Source organism: Globicephala melas, chromosome 12, assembly GCF_963455315.2.
Source record: "Globicephala melas chromosome 12, mGloMel1.2, whole genome shotgun sequence".
NCBI classification, from domain to species: domain Eukaryota; kingdom Metazoa; phylum Chordata; class Mammalia; order Artiodactyla; family Delphinidae; genus Globicephala; species Globicephala melas.
Window position 1 is genome coordinate 64,949,341 of NC_083325.1, and position 22,242 is coordinate 64,971,582.

The 22,242-nt window shown below is 34.9% G+C and overlaps 1 protein-coding gene across 4 annotated transcripts in view; it reads right to left on the minus strand.

Annotated features, from left to right (window-relative positions):
* Nucleotides 1–908: 908 nt before the first annotated feature.
* The window catches only part of SPAST (spastin), a 62,553-nt gene continuing 41,219 nt past the window's right edge, over nucleotides 909–22,242 (minus strand). For all 4 annotated transcript variants that reach the window (XM_060309090.1, XM_030857997.2, XM_060309089.1 and 1 more), the window contains 10 exons: nucleotides 18,158–18,232; nucleotides 16,704–16,775; nucleotides 15,195–15,270; nucleotides 14,856–14,947; nucleotides 14,633–14,712; nucleotides 12,523–12,565; nucleotides 11,241–11,320; nucleotides 9,381–9,451; nucleotides 7,976–8,016; nucleotides 909–3,883 (listed from right to left, as the gene is read on the minus strand). In XM_060309090.1, the coding sequence (XP_060165073.1) occupies nucleotides 3,761–3,883; nucleotides 7,976–8,016; nucleotides 9,381–9,451; nucleotides 11,241–11,320; nucleotides 12,523–12,565; nucleotides 14,633–14,712; nucleotides 14,856–14,947; nucleotides 15,195–15,270; nucleotides 16,704–16,775; nucleotides 18,158–18,232 (753 nt within the window). In that variant the 3' untranslated portion in view covers nucleotides 909–3,760. The remainder of the gene's footprint in view (nucleotides 3,884–7,975; nucleotides 8,017–9,380; nucleotides 9,452–11,240; nucleotides 11,321–12,522; nucleotides 12,566–14,632; nucleotides 14,713–14,855; nucleotides 14,948–15,194; nucleotides 15,271–16,703; nucleotides 16,776–18,157; nucleotides 18,233–22,242) is intronic.

Consider the following 22,242-nt stretch of genomic DNA (forward strand, 5'->3'; position numbering starts at 1 on the left):
AAAAATAATTTTGTTAACTCCAACATAGGGTCATCTGTGTATCTGCTTCTATATATTTTCTGTTGATTACGGATCATATTTTTCTTTGTATGCTTAAGGTTTATTTTGTACTGGACTTTGTGAATGACATGTTGTAAAGACTCTGGATTTTGTTTTCTTCCAAACAATGTTTTATTCTGGCTAGCTGTTAACTTACTAATGTATAACCTTGATGCTGTGAAAGCCTGATTTTAAGCTTTGTTTCAGTGAGTTTCTTCCCATTTTGCCCAGAGTCCTAAAGTACATCCCTTAGTTTTGGGATGTTGTCCTTCCTCCTAAGCCACGGCCCGTTTTGGGTTTCAATGGGAAACCAGAAGTGTTTACTAAACCCCTCTTATTCGCTCTGTATTCGTCCAGCCGTTGTTACCACTACTCAGTTCCTTGGACTTCAAGTATTGCTTTCTGCTGGGTTCCTTTGAATATCACACCGCACAGGTACAATTTTGGAATCCACCAAGCATTTGAAAAGAATTTGCAAGCAGATTTGGGGGATTAGATCTCTGAAGCTCTCTCCTTTTCAAAATTTCCCTCCTAATTTCAAGCTGTCCTAGAAGCCCCAAATGACTCCTCAGCCCAGCAAGACTGTCACATTCTGCTTGAATTCTATTTCCAAGCACACTGCACAAGCTGGAAATTGCCCTCATGGTAAAAAGCTAGTTAATGTGGATCTCTTCTAGTATATGATTTTGTGCTGTTTTTGCCTGTTTTTGATTGCTTTCTAGAGTCTTCTAATCACAGTTTTTTATACTTTGTTCAGACTTTACATTTTTATTGGCAAGAGAGTCAGTCCAATAAAAGCTATTCGTTCAATACCAGACTGCAACCTCTGAAATCTCGAAAAATTTCAAATAAAAAAATTAAAAGCAAAATAAAGTTTATAATTTATTTCCAATCCATTAGGATAAAAACCCACTTATGCAGCTGAACCTTTTAATTCATTTCTTCTGAAGAAAGGTACAAAAGACCAGAGTAAAACTGAGACAGGCATTTAAAGGAAAAACCCTCTGACTCAGAGTCCAAAAACAAACTGTAAATGGTTCATTCTACCAAAAGAATTAGTTTTTGTACAAAATATAATGAATTTTACACTATACACAAAGACTGCTGTATATTTAATTAAATTAGAATTCTAGTATCTGATTTTCCTCCAATTCTTCCCAAGCACAAAGTATATATGCAAGTCGGAAATCTAATAACCTCAATTGGCAGACTGTCTTAGAATAAGCTTTTACCCTTAAGATATCTGGAAAGACAGTATTGATTCTTTCCCTTGGCTCAAAGTCCAGTACATCAGTAAGTTTTAATTTAGTTTACGAAACTCTGCCATATTTACATGAACAACACACTAACGTTTAATGTTTAAACATTACCTTTTACGAAATAACATGACACAGAGCTCAGTGCAAAATCTACAAGGTCACAATCTAAGCCTAATACTAATTCGGGAAACCTCAGCAACTTCTATCTTTATTGAAAAAGACCAAACCAATCCCTTACACATCCTACTATATAATTATTCTATGTTTATGGCCCTTCCATGAGAGAAACACAGCTTAAAATAAAACTTGGTCATAGTTAAGTCAAAGAAAATAGTTCTGTAGCACTAAGCTCAATTTTAGACCTCATCAGGAAATTAAAGTAACTTCCATACACGGATGGATATTCATACAGTAATATAATTCTGAATCAATGTTTATAACAATATTAATTTGACTTTTATATAACATTTGAAGTCTTTGTTACCTAAAACCTTTCCCAATAAAAAGTGAGCTACATTCAATTATTGCAGATAATTTTATGATAATTTTAAAGGAGTTTATATTTTAAAAGTTGAGTTTAAAGCACACAGACTTTTAATACGATTGACCAGTTATCCAAGTATCAATAATGTTAATCTTTTTCTAAATGAAAAGAAAAAATGAAATTTTATGAGCTTTATTGAAAATGTTTTAATTTGGGATGTTCCTAATTCTTGTCATCGTGTATATTTCATCATCTGTCATTATCAATATTTTATATTGGATGGTTTAGTGTTTGAGACCTTAGAAAGATACTACTCATGACCTAAAAATATGTATGGTTCTGGCTTAAAAAATTTTTTTTCTATTTATCTCAACCCTCATTTTTATTATCCAGGGAGTTCTATGGTTAGAAGAAACATGATTTAAGTTATGGTTACAGATAGCACATGATCTTAAGAAATCATCTTCTATATTTAGATAAATCTTTAAGATGAGAAAGAGTAAAGTGAAGAAGAATGTATGTCTTCATTATAAAATTCTTATCTAGTGGGGGCAAGTTTTTAACTTTAATATATTCTCTCTAAACCAAAGGTATTTTTCCTAAATGAAAAATATTTGTTACTACTATAAAATTATTATTTCCACCCATGACATTTTACATAAAAGCACCAAAGAAAATTTCTATAAACAAACTTTTAACCAGTAAACTAAGGGCAAATATCTATTTGCCTTTATTACAATATTTAAAAGGCCATGATATGAGTCTCTACTTCCTACAATGAGGTTTTTATAATAAAAACCCAGGCATACTTATACAAACAAGAAACAGAATTACTGTACATTTTTGGGGAACAAAAGGCAGCTTAACAGACTAAAACTTTTTAGTTAACAAAGTGAGCACAAGAAACCTATAAAATGTATGCAATGTATAAAAATTCAGTAATTTTTTTTTAAGTTTCACTGGAGGGATTAATAATTATTAAGAATAAAACATGGTAAATCCACTGGCTTGTAATTATCCTATAAACAGTAAGAAAGTAATAAGCAATAAATTAGAAATGTCTTAGCTCCTAGTACTTCCCTTCTCTTGCACAGAAACCACTTTTACAGCAGTTAAAATTGGCTTTCTTAAATATTAGAATTCTAACAGAAAATAAATTCCATTAGGAATAAGTTAACAGTCTACAATAGATTTCTGACAAATATATTAGAAAAAAAAATACATCAGGTCACAGGAGGACTGATCTACATGTTGTATGACAGAGTGTCTGAAAACGTCAAAATTTCTCCTTCTCCATTTCACTAGATTTGTTTTGTTGCTATCATATTACTTTCTAAATTGTTTGGTAGAAAGGTAATAGAAAAATAAAAAGTGAAAAGGATACATTGTTTAATGTCTGTAGATTTATGAAGAAGAAAAAAACCTTCAAAATACTTTTTTCCTACTACTGTTACATAGGAAAAAGTTTCATTTGGCACACAATTTGTAAAAAGAAAAAAAAAAAGAAACAGAGTGTTTGGCATTCCAATCACCCATAGTGTAGTAAAGACAACAGTAGGAAAGGAAAATAGAAAAAATTACTATTTTAAGAAAAGATGTCAGAAGACAAACAACCAAAGGCTCTTGTGTCTTCTACCATTCACTGTCTCTGGAATACTTTCATCTGCAACATAATATACAAATTATTATTTACATTATGATTATATTGGTAAAGAAGACCAGAATCAGTTTTTGTTCTGCTCTAACTTACAGTGCCCATCGGGATATCTGTGACCATCAAGGCAAGAAGGCCTTAAACAAAATATTCCATTTGCATTGTATACTTTATTTAAATTTATTTTACGGTTCATCTTCTGGGGTGCACAAATAATTGTAAGACTCTGAAAAGTCCTGTAAACTTAGGCTGAGTTTCTGTAGCAGATAACTATTCATAGAAGATGGTAGGTTTCTCTCTTGGAAAGTAAAACGTTCTGCAGGTTTAAACAGTAGTATCTCCAAAATCCTTGTTCCAACGTATGTATGCTTCTAAGGTTTGAGGACTCACGCTGCGTTTTATCTTTTTTAAGGATTCGGTGAAGTCAGATAATCGAATATTTCTCATCTAGATTAAAAAAAACACACATGACGATAGATGAACACATATGCAATAGTTAACCCAATGATGGATAAAAGTAATGATGCTGTTTATTAATGTTAAAATATATAGAGATGTATTCTTAGAAAATCATGCCAATCATCTTATTTTATATATTATTCTTTATTAGGCAAGTTTGCTATATAAGAAATCCTACCAAAATGCTATACCAATATACTTTCATTTCACGTTTTAGCTCCTAGGTATTAACATTTTAAATCGCAATATTTTTCCATTATAAAAACAAAACATACTCATTACAGAAAATTTGACAAAATACAGACAATCAGAAAAAAGAATCACTCACAATTCCACCGTTCAGATATACAACAACTATTGGCTTATCTCCTTCCAGTTTTTTTTCTGCGTATAGTTCCACGGAATTTTGCACTCTCAAGTCTCACTCACCACAAACACACTCTAGCTAAATTCATGCCAGGTTTATCAGAAAGGAAAGAGGAGTTTACAAGATGTACACAGGACTTTGAAGGAAATATTGCTCTTTAACTACAAGAGCAGTTAAAGAGCTCTTGGAGGAGGCTTATGTCTGAAATTTTCTAATATTAGTATTGCTTATAATACATTTTTATGTCAATTTGGTCTTATATTCTGAGATTTTTAATTGGCTTCAAGAAAGTAAAATAAAACAATACTGAGTTAATAAATACCTAATTTTTACCTAAGGATTTTCAAAAGGCAAAATGGAGTTTGGCACAAGATGACCGGTATTAAAAATTATCACTTATGTATTATCACATGTATATTTTGCTCCCAAATGAGAAGTTAAAGAAGAACTGGAGATAAAACTTCAACAACTGATATTTATCTATATTATTCTTTTTATTACTCTTATAAAACCCAATCTAACTACTTCACATCCTCTCTAATATCAACATAGCATAGATAAAGAAAATCAACTACATTTGTAACTTGTAGCCTAATCTGAAAAATTTGTCAAAATGGAAAAGGATATATTGTTACCATAATCGCTGCATGACCCCTATTTGCTCCTTATTTAACTGTAAAACACACACTGGCTCTTCCTAAAGCCCAAAATTTAGAAGAATGATGAATGTAATTGAATCTATGATACTCCTGAATATCTGTTATTAAGATTAAGGTTTCAAAAGCTTTTGATGAAATTCTAATTTATGTTCATAGTTCGGGTGTGTGTGTGTGTGTGTGTGTGTGTGTGTGTGTGTGTGTGTGTGTGTGTGTGTGTGTGTGTGTGTGTGTGTGTATTTCACTGTGGAAAACAGTATGGAGGTTTCTCAGAAAACTAAAACTAGAACTACCATATGACCCAGCAATTCCACACCTGGGTATATATCTGAAAAAAACAAAAACACTAATTTGATAAGATACATGCACCCCAATGTTCATAGCAGCCTTATTTACAATTGCCAAGATATAGAAGCAACCTAAGTGTCCATCAACAGATGAATGGATAAAGATATGGTGTGTGTGCGTGTGTGTGTGTGTGTATAATATATATATATGCACACATATATTATACACACAATGGAATACTACTCAGCCATAAAAAAGTACAAAATTTTGCCATTTGCAGCAACATGTATGGACTTGGAGGATATCATGCTAAGTGAACTAAATGAGACAGAGAAAGACAAATACTGTATGATATCACTTACATGTGGAATTCAAAAAATACAACAAACTAGTTAATATAACAAAAAAGAAGCAGACTCAGATATAGAGAACAAACTAGTGGTTACCAGCAGGGAGAGGGCGAGAGGGGCAATGTAGGCATGGGGGAGTGGGAGGTACAAACTATCGGGTGTAAGATAGGCTCAAGGATGTATTGTACAACATGGGGTATATAGCCAATATTTTGTAATAACTGTAAATGGAAAGTAACCTTTAAAAGTTATATAGAAAATATGATATTTTAAAGTTACCAAGAGACTAATGTATATTAACAGGAAAAATCAACCGGTAGCTAGTTCAGTAAAGAGGGAAAAATAAATAGCAAAGAAGTCTTATCAAAATAAAATAATAAAAGAACTAATAAAGTTGAACTGGATACAAACTGTGTGCTTTATAAACAAAGTACATTATACTCTGAATTTATAACCAATGATTTTCAGCACTACCTTTTAAAAACACAGAATTCCAACACAATTATTTGAGTTTCTATTCTCATAAACTATAAAAGGCAAATTAGGTATATCTCATCTAAATTTCTGCATATAGACCAGCACCTGATAACACAATTATTAAAATTGTACCGAAGAATGGCTGAAAAAAATTCTAGTATACAATTTTAAAACCAAACTACTTGTGTTTTTCTGTCATCTCATAAATAAGAAAATAGAATGGATTTCCTTGATCTCTATAATAAATTGCCATTATTTAGTATTTATGTATTTTAAAATTATTTAATGGATACCTATGCAGTATTCACTATTGCCAGACTTTTCTAAGTTCTTTAAAAATATTAACTCATAACCCAGGACTAATGACTAAAAGCTATTATCAAATTATTAATACTAAAATCATTAGGTTAAAAATAAACTTAAACTGAATGAAAGCATAAAGTAGAACCAAAAACTATAACACTGTAACCTGACTACACATAATTAGTGGAATGGTCACAAAAGGTACCAAAAAATGTTATTTTTTGTAATTCATTCAGTAGTTTTAATTTTAGTATATGGTCTGTCCAAGGGACAAAGACAGAGGCCTAAAATGTCACACAATGGGCCTTTCCTCAACTTTAGGGGGCCAGAGTACATATATGAAATATCAAGTTTACCTGTCCTGAGTCCAAGGTAGGGAGAATGGTGTGTGGAAAAGAAATAATTCATGCACAATGCTTACTTTCTGGGTAGAAAAGTACTATTAGGTTATGCTATAAGTATAAGAACATTTTAAAAAATCATATATTGATGGGATACTGTAAATAAATTATAGCCTTAAGACAGTACTAATACATTTTTAAAAATTAGAAAAATGTGGAATCAAAATTATGAAATCAGATAAAAGGGACCTGAAACTTATACTTTAAACATGAATTTTTAAGGTAATAGTAGCTAAACACCAAAGTATATGACATGTGGAATTCTCTGTTCCTAAGCTTCATTCATGTCAAACACACTCCAGGTAAACTAGACTGCTGAAATGGAAAAAGGTGGTCGCAAGAAGTCTGAAGGCTTTCTTAGTAATGTAGCTGGTTAAGCACCATGCACAAGATGCCTGAAGACAACCTCAAATTTACTTGGAAGCCTGAAGAAAAAAGACTGCCAAAATGTACTCATACTCAAGTACATTTATTCTCTATGTTAAGAGTTCACTTGGACAGGACTCTCTGCAATGTAATGTGCAGATCCCCTAGCCAGCCACCAGCCTCTAGCCCATGCCTCTGGGGTTTTTTATTGTTTTTTTTTGTTTGTTTTGTTTTCAGTTCACATTTGGACTCCACTGGAGTTCTATTCTCTCTTCTGTTCCAAGAATGAAGTCTCTTTGGTTAGTAATGTTTCGGTGCTATCTGAGCTCTGAGAGATAAGTTACATAATTCAAATCTGATTTAAACTGGCTGGTTACATAGTTATGATCATTCTACATATCCAATTCTATATTTTGCTGGCAATTTTTTTCAGAAGAAATGCTTCAGCATCTCATAAGGGGACCTCCCATATTTTTTAAACGTAATGAATTACATTACAATGGAAACTGTATTGCTTTTATAAGGAAGATATAAACATTACTGAAAAACTGACAAAATAGAACATCAAGGGATTAACCTGTTACAAGCTATATTCATAATGTATAAAATCCTCAAGTTGCCTATAATTTTGTTCTGTTTAGTATTTATGTAATATGATTTGACAGAAAATGACTTAATGATTATGTTATATTTATTGTGTATTACCAAAGGACACCATAAGAGACTAGTTGGACAGTCCTCCATATTTTGAAATGAAGCAAAATTAACTTTTTCTAGTTTCTAATCAGATAAACTAGAAAAATCCAGACAAAAGATATGTTTTACAATCTAGAGGACCAGAACGAAAAAAAGATAATTGTAAAATAGTATACCTCACTGGCAGACATATTCTTCACTTGTTCTGGTTTCAGTTCTGTAAAATATAAAAGTCACTTACAAAAAAAAGACTTCCAAGTTTAAACTAACGAAGTACAATAATCTAAAAGTATATGTTCAATATAAATCATTATATTAAAAGAGACATACATTAATATTAAGAGCACATACAATTTATAAATGCTTAGAATAATATTCCTTCTTAGGAAGGCATTCAATTTCTTTATATATTGCTCAAGAACAACAGATTCTACAAATTTCGTAGTAAACTTAAAATAATACAACTTGTTCTTTATAAAAGGCATTCGTTGTTTTAAGCCAACAACTTTGTTTCAGAATAACAGCTAAAATATTCTAAAAAATACACGATTTATACATTAGCTACTGATTCTGAGTCCAGTATCTGAACAAGATTTCATGCCTCCTGCAGAAAGAAAGCTTGACTAAAATGCTTTACCCAGAGTTTCAAACTATATTCTCAAGATTACATTTATTATTCTCTAAAGCAGAAGTTCTTAATCAGTACCCTGTTTCACTGTTAGAGATATGTTCTAGAAGCTGAATGTTCCATGTTCAATTTCACCACCATAGCCAGTAATCTGAGTGCATACCTGAGAGCATCACCCATCCACTGCCCATGCTGCCTGTGGAAGAGTAGCTGAGAACATCTAGTCTAAAGTGATTATCACAGTGAGTTTAATCTAACATAACCTAAAAGTGATAGATGTGGTATTTCAGAGTCAACAAATTACCTTGAATCAAAACAGAGCAATGAATGATATACTTTGCTGCAATTTTTCAAAGATAACATATAATGATAAAAGTTAAAACTTCTATTTATATGTTTCCTTACACACATTAGTTTCAAGTCATACTAGAATACTGAAATGAAAAGAACCAAAAAATAGATAAGAAAATCTTCCCTTTATTATTCTTTTCCACTTGCTTTAAAAAGTTCTCATTTTCTTGAGTTTTCTGCTGCTAACCTACTATCAAGAAGCGAAACCTGCTGTCCAGAACAGGGCTCATGGTCCACCACTCATCCACGGACTGTCTTTGTATTGTCTGTGAGCTAAGAATGGTTTCACAGCTTTTTGTTGTTGTTGGAAAAAAAAAAAAAAAAAAAAGAGGAGGATGAGCAGGAGGAGGAGGAGGAGTCAGAAGAAGAGTGAGAAGAAGAAGATGCAACAGAGCATATGTGGCCCATGAGTCTAAAACTATTTTCAGAAAGGTTTGTTGACCCTAAGTCTAGAAACTTTGTATCAAGTTTTAATCAAGTTTTCCACTGATATAGTTTTACTGCTTTCTTACTAATAAAAAATACCTCTCAATAGGGACTTCTTAAACTTCTGAAGTGGTCTAATAAACAGTTGTAAATGTTTCAAGCTTTTGTATTCCTACCTCGGATAGGACCCAGTGCTGCATCTTTTGCCAAAGCCGTTAGATCACTTCCTGAGTATCCATCGGTCATTCTGAGAATGGGAAAGAAGAAAGAGCAACTTATTTTCACCTTTGCAGATTTAAATCTCCACAGAGTAAGAGAGTAAAACCTAGCTTGCCTTTGTTATCAAGCAGACAGCTATGTGATTTGATTTGAAGGGCAGAGGAAGGCCTACTTGCTAAAAACAAACAGCCGACTGGTTCCTTATAATGCCTCGAATTTTCATTATTAGAACCATTCCTTTAGATTAAAGTATACTATATCTCCAGGAGGCTCCATTAAATTGTAAATTTGTGCCCTGGAAAGGTAACATCTATAAGCCATTGCTGGCCAACTGACACATAACCACAATTACTTCTCTATAAGTTAATGAGTCTTTATCTTCACAAAGAGAACTGCCTTGATGAAATGAGGGCCAATCAAGGAAGATTTCTTTAAATGTAGGACAGACAGGGTGAAGGAAGGGTCTGGGATAGAAGACATTGGCAAAAGGAGGCACACCTGAATGGGATGCCACAGTGGAGATCCTGGGCAGCCAAGACACTATCAAAGGGAACTAAGAACTAGGGAGGCAAAGAGGAAGAGGGAAATAAAACAGGGAAAAAAAGCATTTACTTATCATGTACTATGTTAAATAACTGCACAAACATTATTAGCAAAATATTTTATTGGAATTCAAAGAAGGATCTCAGTATTTCCAAGTACTGAATTTGTTATTTTTTCATAGGTATCTGGGAACTCAGAGTTTTTACCAACATAACTAGCTATTCACATTCTTATTGAACATTTTAAATTACTTTATGAGATTTTTTTCAATGACTAAAATTCATGAGTGTATCTCCTATATTCAGTTTCTACTTAATACACCACTCATAAAAAAAAGCTGAAGAAGTCAAAGTTTAAAAAAATTATGTGGGGCTTCCCTGGTGGTGCAGTGGTTGAGAGTCTGCCTGCCAAAGCAGGGGACACGGGTTCGTGCCCGGTCCAGGAAGATCCCACATGCCGGAGTGGCTGGGCCCGTGAGCCATGGCCGCTGAGCCTGCGCTCCGCAACGGGAGAGGCCACAGCAGTGAGAGGCCCGCGTACCAAAAAAAAAAGAAAAAAAAATTATGTGTAAGCAAAATAAGTTTAAGTGAAAATATGTGTTGGTGTAGGCAGATATGAGATGTTTTACATTTTAAAAATTACTTCAGGGCTTCCCTGGTGGCGCAGTGGTTAAGAACCTGCCTGCCAATGCAGGGAACACAGGTTCGAGGGCTGGTCCAGGAAGATCCCACATACCACGGGGCAACTAAGCCTGTGAGCCTCAACTACTGAGCCTGCGCTCTAGAGCCCATGAGCCACAACTACTGAGCCCGTGTACCACAACTACTGAAGCCCGCGTGCCTAGAGCCCGTGCTCTGCAACAAGAGAAGCCACCGCAATGAGAAGCCCACACACCACAACGAAGAGTAGCCCCCGCTCACCAAAACTAGAGAAAGCCCACATGCAGCAACGAAGACCCAACACAGCCAAAAATAAATAAAATAAATTTATTAAAAATTACTTTAATACCACTTATAAGTTTTAATAAATTTATAAAAAGAATATATACTACCATCATTAGCTGTTTAGGTCATGTCTTCTAGAGGATCTAGAAACTAAAATTTAGACACCATATATATAAGAAAATGAGATGAGAGAAGGTAAAGGAAGTAGAGAATGAAACAATAAGAAGTTTTCTGATAAATTACTCATTTCATACATGAGCTTACTTTAAAGAAAACAAAAAGAATTCTTAAAAAAAACAACTGCAAGATAGACTAAATCAAATTACTCACCTAGCAAGTTGTGCTAGTTCTTTTTGGGTCAATGGGCTTCCTTGTTTACATAATAGATTTTTTAATAAAAGTAGTCGTGTCTGAAAAGAAATTTTAAAGAATTATCAGTCCTAAGAATTGGCTTAATAAAATATCCAGGATTTAGGAACTGAATGATCTTATACAAACCACTCTACCTCTTAGAGCCTCACACATATATCTGTTAAAATAACAATTTTTTGAGAGTTCCTGAAAGAGTTAAAAACAATCCAAATAAAACACTAAGAAAGTAGCTGCTGTTACTACCAAGGATGCTAAGGGTCTGAGCTAGACACCACAATTAAAAAAAAAAAGTTTTATAGAGATATGAATTCATGTAACATGGAATCTCACCCTTTTGAAGTGTATAATTCAATGACTTTTAGTAAGTTTAGAATTGTGCAACCATCACCATAATCCAATTTTAGAACATTTCTATCACCCCAAAAAGTTCACTTGTGCCTGTTTGCAGTTAATCCCAACTTCCACCCACAGCCTTACCTAATCACTATCTACTTTGTTTCCAGAAGTGAGCCTTTTCTAGACATTTCATAAAAATGGAATCATATGATAGGAAATCTTTTGCATCTGGCATCTTTATTTAGTATGTTTTTGAGGTTCATCCATATTATGGTATGTGTAAGTAGCTCATTCCTTTTATTGATAAACAGTATTCCATTAAATGGATATACCACATTTGTATATCCTTTCACCAACTGATGACTTTTTTTTTAAGGATTTTTAAAAATTTATTTATTTATTTATTTTTGGCTGTGTTGGGTCTTCGTTGCTGCGTGTGGGCCTTCTCTAGTTGCGGCGAGCAGGGGCTATTCTTCGTTGTGGTGTGTGGGCTTCCCATTGCGGTGGCTTCTCTTGTTGCGGAGCACGGGGTCTACTTAGTTGCTCTGCAGCATGTGGGATCTTCCCAGACCAGGGCTCGAACCTGTGTCCCCTTCACTGGCAGGTGGATTCAGGCCACCAGGGAAGCCTGAAGACTATTTTAGATTCTCTGTAGTTCTTGGCTATTATTTATAATGCTGTTATAAAAATTCTTGTACATGTCTGTGTAGACATATGTTTTCATTTCTCTTGGGTAGATTCTTAGGAATGAAGTTTTGGGGTCTTACAGTAAGTTTTCTGTTTATCTTTTTAAGAAACCACCAAACTTTTCCAATGCAGCGGTACCATGCACTGGAAGACTTAATACTGTCAAGATGGTAGTTCTTGTTTCTGCCTTAAAAAAAATTCAAACACAGATACATACCTCCTCATTTGGCAAAGACACATATACCCGTTTGGTGAAACGCCTAAAAAAAGGATTCAAGCCATCTCAGAAATACAGTTTTGAATTTACAGATAATTCAGTTCAAGTAGCACATAACAAGAACAAAGCTTTAAATATAATGCTGAAGGCATTTGAATACATTTTAGTAGTTATCAGTATAAAAGTTACTCTTTTAAAATATTCTAGTTAAATATATAAAATAGATAACTAATAAGGACCTACTGCATAGCACAGGTAACACTACCCAATACTCTGTCATGATCTATATGGGAAAATAATCTAAAAAAGAGTGGATATATGTATAACTGATTCACTTTGCTATACACTTGAAACTAACACAAAATTGTAAATCAAATATACTCCAATAAAGAGTTAAAAAAATTCTAGTTAATGTTTAAAAATCCTTAATTCAATATTGTCAGAATTAAATTAACCATTTATGTATTTGTATTTTTTTAACAGCAGTAACACTTTAAAACAAAATATCTGATATAAGAAGTTGAAGAAACAGATCTCTGCTGTCTTCTTGAAACAAAACAATTAAAACCAACAAGGACAACAGAAACAGAAATGTAAACTCCATCATCAACAAACTACGTAACATTTACAGAACTAAAATGTATGAAGAAGGGCTGCCTAGGGCAGTGAAAATTACACTGACAAAGGTGAATACAGACAGCACCTGCCACTGCAAATTTTAGACATGGCTGTCAGAGCAGAATTTTCCAGAGGAAACAGAGAGCACACTCTGAGGGATAATAAAACTACCTCCCCATATTTAAACAAACATGTGAGGACTGGCTCTGCAGATCATGTGACCCTAGTCAGTAGCAAGAGAATGGCAAGGAAGATGAGTCTGAACAAAGAAACTCAAAGATACATCATCTTTGTAAGACGACATCAATCAGTCTGGCAAGATGACAAGCTGTTTTGCAATGACCAATCTTTTTCAGTTGAAGAAGACTAAATCAACCCAATCGCTTATTTATATACACGTATACTTCTTTATCAGGTACGGCTTTGTTGTGAGTCAGGGAGACTGCCCACCAGTCCAGGGTATTCATAGGACAACTCAAGATACATGGTTGCTATCTTACTTTTCTACCTCTTCTACAATATCCTTCCAAATTAGGTTTTCCAAGAAAACTCCCCTTATTCAAATAAAATTAATAAGCAAAAGAGACAAAAGCGTAGGACTGATTTTAAAAAACAGTGCCAAAAAAAAGAGGGGAAAGAATACATTAAACATAAAACAGATAAAATGAAGAACATGCACAAGAGGATTTTGCCTTAAAGCAAATTAAAATTGTGACCAAATATCTTTCCAAGAAATAAAATAATTTGATGAAAAAAAAAGGCTCCTATGAAATAAGAGCTCAGTGAGATATAAAGGCTCAAGGAAATGACATACAAAGGCTCAAAGAAGTAGACAACAGAAGATGAAAAATGGGTTTGCAGAGATCAGGAAACCAATAAAAAAGAAAACAAAAACCACCACAGAAACAAAGGCTACAAAAGTAGTAGTAGTAGTATTAGAAAGGAGATTAGACACTAACCCTACTGGATTAACCCATAAATGTGAATAAAAGCAGGCTGGCTTCAGACTTTCACACTGCAACATCCAATCCTAGAAACAATGGGGCAATGTTATAAATTCCTCAGGAAAAGAACGGGAGATCCAAGAATTTTACGCTGAGCCAAACTATTCTCCCAGTAGAAAGGGAATACATTTGATCAAACACAGGAGAAGAGAGCATATGGCTCCCATGAGCTGTGCTTTATCAGCTTCTCATGAAGCCCAGTAAAAGAGGGTAAAAATCAGTTTTGGTGTTTTGATACTTTAATCCAACCCAGAAGAAATAAGTAATTTCCCTAAAACCATAAAGTTAAAAATAGTTTTCCTGATATCATGCTGGTCCTGTCCTCAAAATCTTCAGTTGGTAACAAGAGACCAGAAGATGGATATAGAGAGGAAAATAATGAATTTAGTCTTAAAATTGAGAGAGAAGGAAACAAGAAATACGTCAGATGAACACGTGAGTAAATACATCTGTAATAAATGTGTGCGTTTCTACATAAATCTCCCTACCTGAGAACAGCCTCATCAAGCTCTTGTGGCCTGTTAGTTGCACCCATTACAAGCACTCTGTCATCTCCAGCAGATTGTACCTATAAGCCAAATTTTTTTTTCAATACTTTTAGATAAATAACAAAGAAAAACATAATAAAGATATTTATTTCTAATTTGGGCCATTCAATAGGAAAATACCCTAAAATGCTACCACATTAAAAATATCATAATCAATACTTACACCATCAAATTCTATTAGAAATTCAGTTTTTAGACGTCTACTAGCATCGTGTTCTCCTTCTCTTCTTTCACACAAAAGGCTATCAACTTCATCTAGAGGAAATAAAAGGATCTCTAGTTTACCACTTAGGTTATTAATATAATGGGTCCTACTCAATTTATTAGACAGTTTTTAACTTTGTGCTTCTTTAAAACTTTTTACTTCTGCAACTATACTTCAATAAAAAATAAATTAAAAAAAACTTTTTACTTCTGAATAATCTTTCCCATCATATCCCTCACATTTGGAAAAGGGAATTTTACAAATGCTCAACTAAGTTGTTGGAAAACATGTTCTTACCTATAAAAATTATAGAAGGTTGAAGTTCTCGAGCCACAGCAAAAAGAGCTCTCACCAATTTCTCTCCTTCTCCCACCTAAAACAAGGCATTATATACACTGTTATACCCATAAAATGCAAGATTATTCCAGCTTTTTAAATTTCACTATTAAAAGTCTAGAACCTAGGAATTTAATTTCCTTTCTTTGCAACAACCAAAGATTTGGTTTAAGGAATGGGGGTATGGGAGTGTTCCTGAATTGTCCCTTATAATTTTAGAAAATAGACTACTTATTTATTATTTAAGACGGTCTGGTGAGTACTTTAAAAAAAGTCAAATATCTCTGTCTTGTTTCACTCTGCATTCCTAAGACTTGAGAATGGAATAGCTATTGGGATATAACTACTGAGAAAGAGGGAATACTAGAGAAGAGAGAGATGCGGCACGTATTCTTAAGCCCTAGGTTGCAGGGTATATTTATAGAAGCAGGTAAGTTGGAAAATGCTCTAAATAAAACTTGCTCTATTGAGAACACCGTGAAAACCCATTCTCACAATATCACTGTCAATAAATATCAAAGTATTTCTAGGAGGTCTATGAACACTCCTTAAGACATTCCCAGGGGCTGAAATACTATACTAAAGCCATTCTATGCACCAAAGCATCTAACGAAAGAGTCATGAGGTTTGTGGTAATCTACTGCAAAAATTATTTTGTTCTCTAGGTGGCATCTATTCTTTTTATTGAAAATTAAATAAAAGAAAAAAGGAAAGGCCCCAGAATTAGAATCTTCAAAACAAATATTCTCAGAGCCGGAAGGAACTGCAAGAGATCACCTCTTATGACATCAACACTTTATAAGTGAAGTAAATATAGTAAGACTTATTCATAACTGCTAACAAATCGTACATAAATTTGAAAGAAGATCTATGTATTTAATAAATAGAACCTGGTTTATATTTTTAAAAAATAAATGAAGTAAAGCCTAAAGTGATACTTTCTTAAGGCCAGCTTGGCATGTAAAAGTTAGGCTGGAATCCCTACCTCCTAGCTTCCAAGACAATGCTTTCTGTTATAGTATGTGCATAATATGGGTAAACCTACTTTAATAACAATTTTACGTATAAAATTTCACACAGGAAGTAAAATTTAACCAGGAAAAGTATCATTTTATAGTTATTTTTAATTACTTTACAAAATTAAGACCCCTGCCAATACCTGATTTGGACTTCTAGCCTCCAAAATACAATACAATAAATTTCTATTGTTCAAGCCAGCCAGTTTGTGGTACTTTAATACACAGCCCTAGCAAACAAATACAGTATTTAACAGAATAATTTCAATTTTAAAAGAACCTAGCAAATGCACATAACTTTCTACTTTGAAGAGTGATATTCAGCATATCTAAATAATAGATATAAAACTCAAATAAAAACATTTTGGTGTAATGTTCTTACCATTTATACTTAACACAGTAACGTTTAGACAGTAACTTAGAACATGACAATACTGGAAAAAAGAATACTCACGTATTTTGAAGTTAAACTTGCAGCACTTATATTAAAGAAGGTTGCACTAGATTCTGCAGCTACTGCTTTAGCCTTTAAAAATCACAAGGGTAAATATTAGTTCAACTGCTTTAAAAAGATAACCACATTTGATCAATTTAAGTTCTAGAAAAGATTTCCTAAAAATATAAGCCATGACACAATTCTCAACATATGGCAATCAATGTGTTTTCTTCTCAGCAATGAGGAAAAGCTCTAGGAAGAGCTATGCTTCTTTCCACTCTCTTTTTCTCTAAGAGAGAAGTGACAGGGAGAGGTTAAAGAAAAAAAAAAAGAGGGTATTATTCTCTTCCTAGTTATAGAAGATAACTGCTTGGAGAAATACAAACAGCTAACGGAAAAAGTTACTCTTTCCCTATTTATGTTTTCCCTCTAGGAGAGCTATGCAGGAGAAAGATATCCAAATCCTACCAAAAACTTTTGGCAAAAGGACACAGAAAAAAAAAATCTGTTGTATGTCAATTATGCCTCAATTTAAAAAAAAAGAAAGAAATCTGTATCATGCTGATTATTTTATTTAAATAAACCTGTTACAATAGTAAAAAAAAAAATCAAAGATTAGGAAGATACTCAATATAGTAAGGTAAGCTCTTCTACAGTAAAATTTTATTATTTAACTTGGGAAAATAATGAAAATTACACTATTAAATTTAGCCAGCCCCAAAATACTATGGAAGATAACGTATGTAGGTTTCCACCTACTTCGTCATTAAAAACTAGTTTAAAAATTGGGAGTTCCCTGGTGGTTCAGAGGTTAGGACTTGGCGTTTTCACTGCTGTGGCCCTGGGTTCAATCCCTGGTCAGGGAACTAAGATCCTGCAAGCCACGCAGTGTGGCCATAAAAAAAAGTATATTATAGCAAAGGCAAGTCATAAATAATAGACTCAGGGACAATGAAAAGTTTCTTTTTTCATATTATCTCCCAAATATCTCAACAGAACATGCACATTTAAAAAGAATTCTTGGGGGGCTTCCCTGGTGGCGCAGCGGTTGAGATTCCACCTGCTGATGCAGGGGACATGGGTTCGTGCCCCGGTACGGGAAGATTCCACACGCCGCGGAGCGGCTAGGCCCGTGAGCCATGGCCGCTGAGCCTGCGCGTCCGAAGCCTGTGCTCCGCAACAGGAGAGGCCACAACAGTGCGAGGCCAGCGTACCGCAAAAAAAAAAAAAAAAAAAAAAAAAGAATTCTTGGGACTTCCCTGGTGGTCCAGTGGTTAAGACTCTGCAATCCCAATGCAAGGGGCCCGGATTCAATCCCTGGTCAGGGAACTAGATCCCACATGCATGCCACAACTAAGAGTTCGCATGCCACAACTAAGGAGCACACATGCTGCAACTAAGACCCAGCACAACCAAATAAATAAATATATATTTTTTTAAGTTTAAAAAATAAAAATAAAAAGAATTCTTACCAGCATTGTTTTCCCATTTCCAGGTGGACCAAAGAGTAACAGTCCTCTGGCAGGAGCTCTAAGCCCTGTGAACAACTTAAAAATACACACTTTAGTTCACAACCATGATTCTGGAGACAATTTTTCCAGACATTTTAAGTATTATTTGTTATCTAAAAAGCACCATCTTTCAATAGCATCCTCCCAAAGAGAGCTGCCCAGAGCTCTAAAGAGAACACATAACCAATAAATTAGAATAATTATTAAAAACAGAAGAAAACAAAATGAATTAAAACCAAACCCTTATTGATCAAAATGAAAGCAGATTGGTTAAACAAGACATATTGAACATAGTATGCCTCTCTACTTCCTTTAGAAATCTCACCAAATAATAGTAAATGAATAAAAAAGATATAAATCTTCAAAACAAAACAAAAAATACAAAAGGAGACAACAGAGGACACAAATTTTTGTACATGGAGAGCTGATAAAGTGTGGTAAATTATTTAACGGAGTTGAAGGAGCTAAAACCTAAGTGCCAGCTTGTGAAGGGATACCTAGATACAAGGAGCAAGCTGATGTGAACAAAAAACCCTGGAACATCTCAGGAACTGGAGGCACCAGGTACCAGAGAAAGCAGCAGTAAGGTAGCTGGCCAAAAACAGGGGAACTGATTGAAAATCTGTATGAAGAACAATGGAACCCATGCTCTTGCCCCCACCAAGAGCACGCCGGCAAGTACTTCTCTTCCACAACCAAAGGAGAGAAATTTAACCAGAGTCTCCAAACTCTGGGACACCAGGCATGGCAGGAATGAAGGGTGAAGCACCCGACTGATAACACTTTACTTAATAGTGAAAGTGTATGTACTTTTAAGTTGAACCATATGAAGCGGCTGATATTCAACTTAAAGACGGAATATTTTTTTGAGTGGTTTTAGGTTTACAGAAAATTTAATGGAAAGTATAGAGAGTTTCCACATAACTCCTCACTTCCCCCATTTCCCCTATTATTAACATCTTGCATTAGTATAGTACATTTAATACAGCTGATGAATAGTGATATGTTAATACAGCTGATGAACAGTGATATAATACTATTAACCTAAGTCCATATTTTACATTTGGGTTCACTATTTGTGTCACATATCCACCATTACAGTTTCAACCTAAATCTTGACATCTAATCAAATTATCAACAAGGGAAGACAGTAGATTAAATATATTTTCAGATATGTGAAATCTCAAAATATTGTCTCACATGACCCTTTCTCAGGAACTTACAGGAGGATGTATGCCATCAAAATGAGAAAATAAACCATGAAAGAGAAAATAAGGAATCCAAAAAACCCAGAGATCCATTAAAATAGAAAGACAAAGAAAAGTTCCATGATGATGGTGAAGCAAGATTATAGAACAGCTATGAAATAAGAACAACTGGTCGAATGGAACAGAAAAAGGTGGTTCCAGACAAAGGGGTTCCAAGAAAAAAAACAACTGAGCTAATGAATTTTCAAATTGGTTTGACAATTGGTAAGATGAAAACTAAGCAAAAAAGTAACACAATTATTTAGGGGGAAAAAAAACCTATACAAGGGAAAAAAAACCACACTATCCTACTCAGCGTGGTACTTAACATTTACAAGAAATGAATATTGATTTAACCTCAGCAATGATATACTACACTGGGAGGATGGGGTAGGGAATGTGTGATATAATGGAGCTAAGGGTTCATCAAATTAAAGATTCTACATGAAAAAAAAAGAATTGGCTTTATAAGATTATTACTTAAAGAGGTAAGTTCAAAAACTTTTAAAAAAGCAAATGTTCAAGCTAACATATTTAGAAATTCATGGAAATTTTACTAGTAGGTAGAACCTTTTAAAATTAGAGAACAGTCACATTCTTCTATAAAACTGAAAGAAAATGCTATTATTAAGCAGCAAGATAACAAAATAAACATAAGAGCTCTACAGATGAACCGGTTTGCAGGGCAGAAATTGAGACACAGATGTAGAGAACAAATGTATGGACACCAAGGGGGGAAAGCGGCGGGGGGTGGGGGTGGGGGTGGAATGAATTGGGCAATTGGGATTGACATCTACCCGCTGATGTGTATAAAATGGATGACTAATAAGAACTTGCTGTATAAAAAAATAAATAAAATTAAATTCAAAAATTAAGAAAAAAACACAAGAGCTCAGAAAAATGCTAACAAATAAGCTGGACAGGATATGAAAGAGGTCTATGAAATAGGACAGAAGAATATATACTTTCGTTGTAAAATTTTTGAGAAAAGTATGTAGACAGATCACTGTGATATACTTTGAAATGTACTGCTTTGGGGTCGGAAGGTACATTTTATTTTATATTCTTCTTACAGTTTCAACTTGTTTCAAAGATTAATATTTGTGATTTTAAAAAATTACTTTTAAAGTATTTAAAACATAGTCCTATTTGATGGCAGGGAGATGGACAAGAGTTTTTTCAATGTCCTTTCCAAGTCCATGACTTCATGAATGAACAAGGGTTAAAGTACTTGCTTTAGGTAATTCTGAGAAGAAATTAACTCAAGCATATATTTAAAAAATTTTTTATCTCCTTAAAGGCATTTTTAGTGTTCGGTGACTTAATTATGATTCCGTGTTTCTATGATGAAATAAAAATTCTAGCACACTAAACAATGAATAAGTTCGTCATGATGCCTGTCATACCCAACTTTCCAATCTAGCCTAACAATGTCCCCACCGTGGTCCATGCAAGCGCCCCACTGTGGAGAATTATGAATAAAGCTGATTTGTTGCACAATGGAGATGCTTTATGAAATAAGTCTGACCCATTCACGGCTTACCACGATCCATTTTATGGGTCTACTGTGAAAAGCTGAGCTAGAACAATCATATTCCCTTTCTGCATTAGAATCTGAACTAGAATTATAAAAATGGTCCAATTGGCAGGTGTGGAGACACACAAATGGTCCAAACCCTGAGGTCTGGCTCTACCTCAAATGCTGTCCTTCCTCAAGCCCCAATTTAGTACATTTACTAAGGTTTCTGCCCCTCCCAAGGCTAGGTTATTCAATTTTGAAATTCCAGTTTTTTCTAACATATGGCGCTACCATGGAAATATGCCAAAATGTAAAGTCATATGCTGTTTGACCTCACTTTCCACTTTAGATATGTTCCCTAAAGTTATGGGTAGAGTAGAAGCTGAATGCCTTCTAGCACAGTCCAAATATTTACTTACTACCTCTCTAATTTTAGATATATTTTTGTACCCTAAGAAGCATACCACTGAATAAATATTAAAATCCATACTTAAGAATTAGCTGGAGGCTCTTTGCTGGGACTAATGGCGGACTCCTGGAGGGCTCATGCCAAGGAGTACTTCCCAGAACTTCTGCTGCCAGTGTCCTTGTCTCCACGGTGAGCCACAGCCACCCCCCGCCACTGCAGGATACCCTCCAACACTAGCAGATACACCAGAAATACATCTACACGTGGAGCAACTCCTACAGAACACCAAGAGAACGCTGGCAGAAGACCTCAGACATCCCAAAAGGTAAGAAACTCCCCACGTACCTGGGTAGGGCAAAAGAAAAAAGAATAAACAGAGACAAAAGAATAGGGACGGGACCTGCACCAGTGGGAGGGAGCCGTGAAGGAGGAAAACTTTCCACACACTAGGAAGCCTCTTCGCGGGCAGAGACTGCGGGTGGCGGAGGGGGAAAGCTTCGGAGCCGTGGTGGGGAGCGCAGCAACAGGGGTGCGGAGGGCAAAGCGGAGAGATTCCCGCACAGAGGATCGGTGCCGACCAGCACTCACCAGCCCGAGAGGCTTGTCTGCTCACCCGCCGGGGCGGGCGGGGCTGGGAGCTGAGGCTTGGGCTTCCGCCGGAGCGCAGGGAGAAGACTGGGGTTGGCGGCGTGAACACAGCCTGAAGGGGTTAGTGCACCACGGCTAACCGGGAGGGAGTCCGGGGAAAAGTCAGGACCTGCCAAAGAGGCAAGACACTTTTGCTCCCCTCTTTGTTTCCTGGTGCGTGAGGAGAGGGCATTAAGAGCGCTGCTTAAAGGAGCTCCAGAGACGGGCGCAAGCCGCGGCTAAC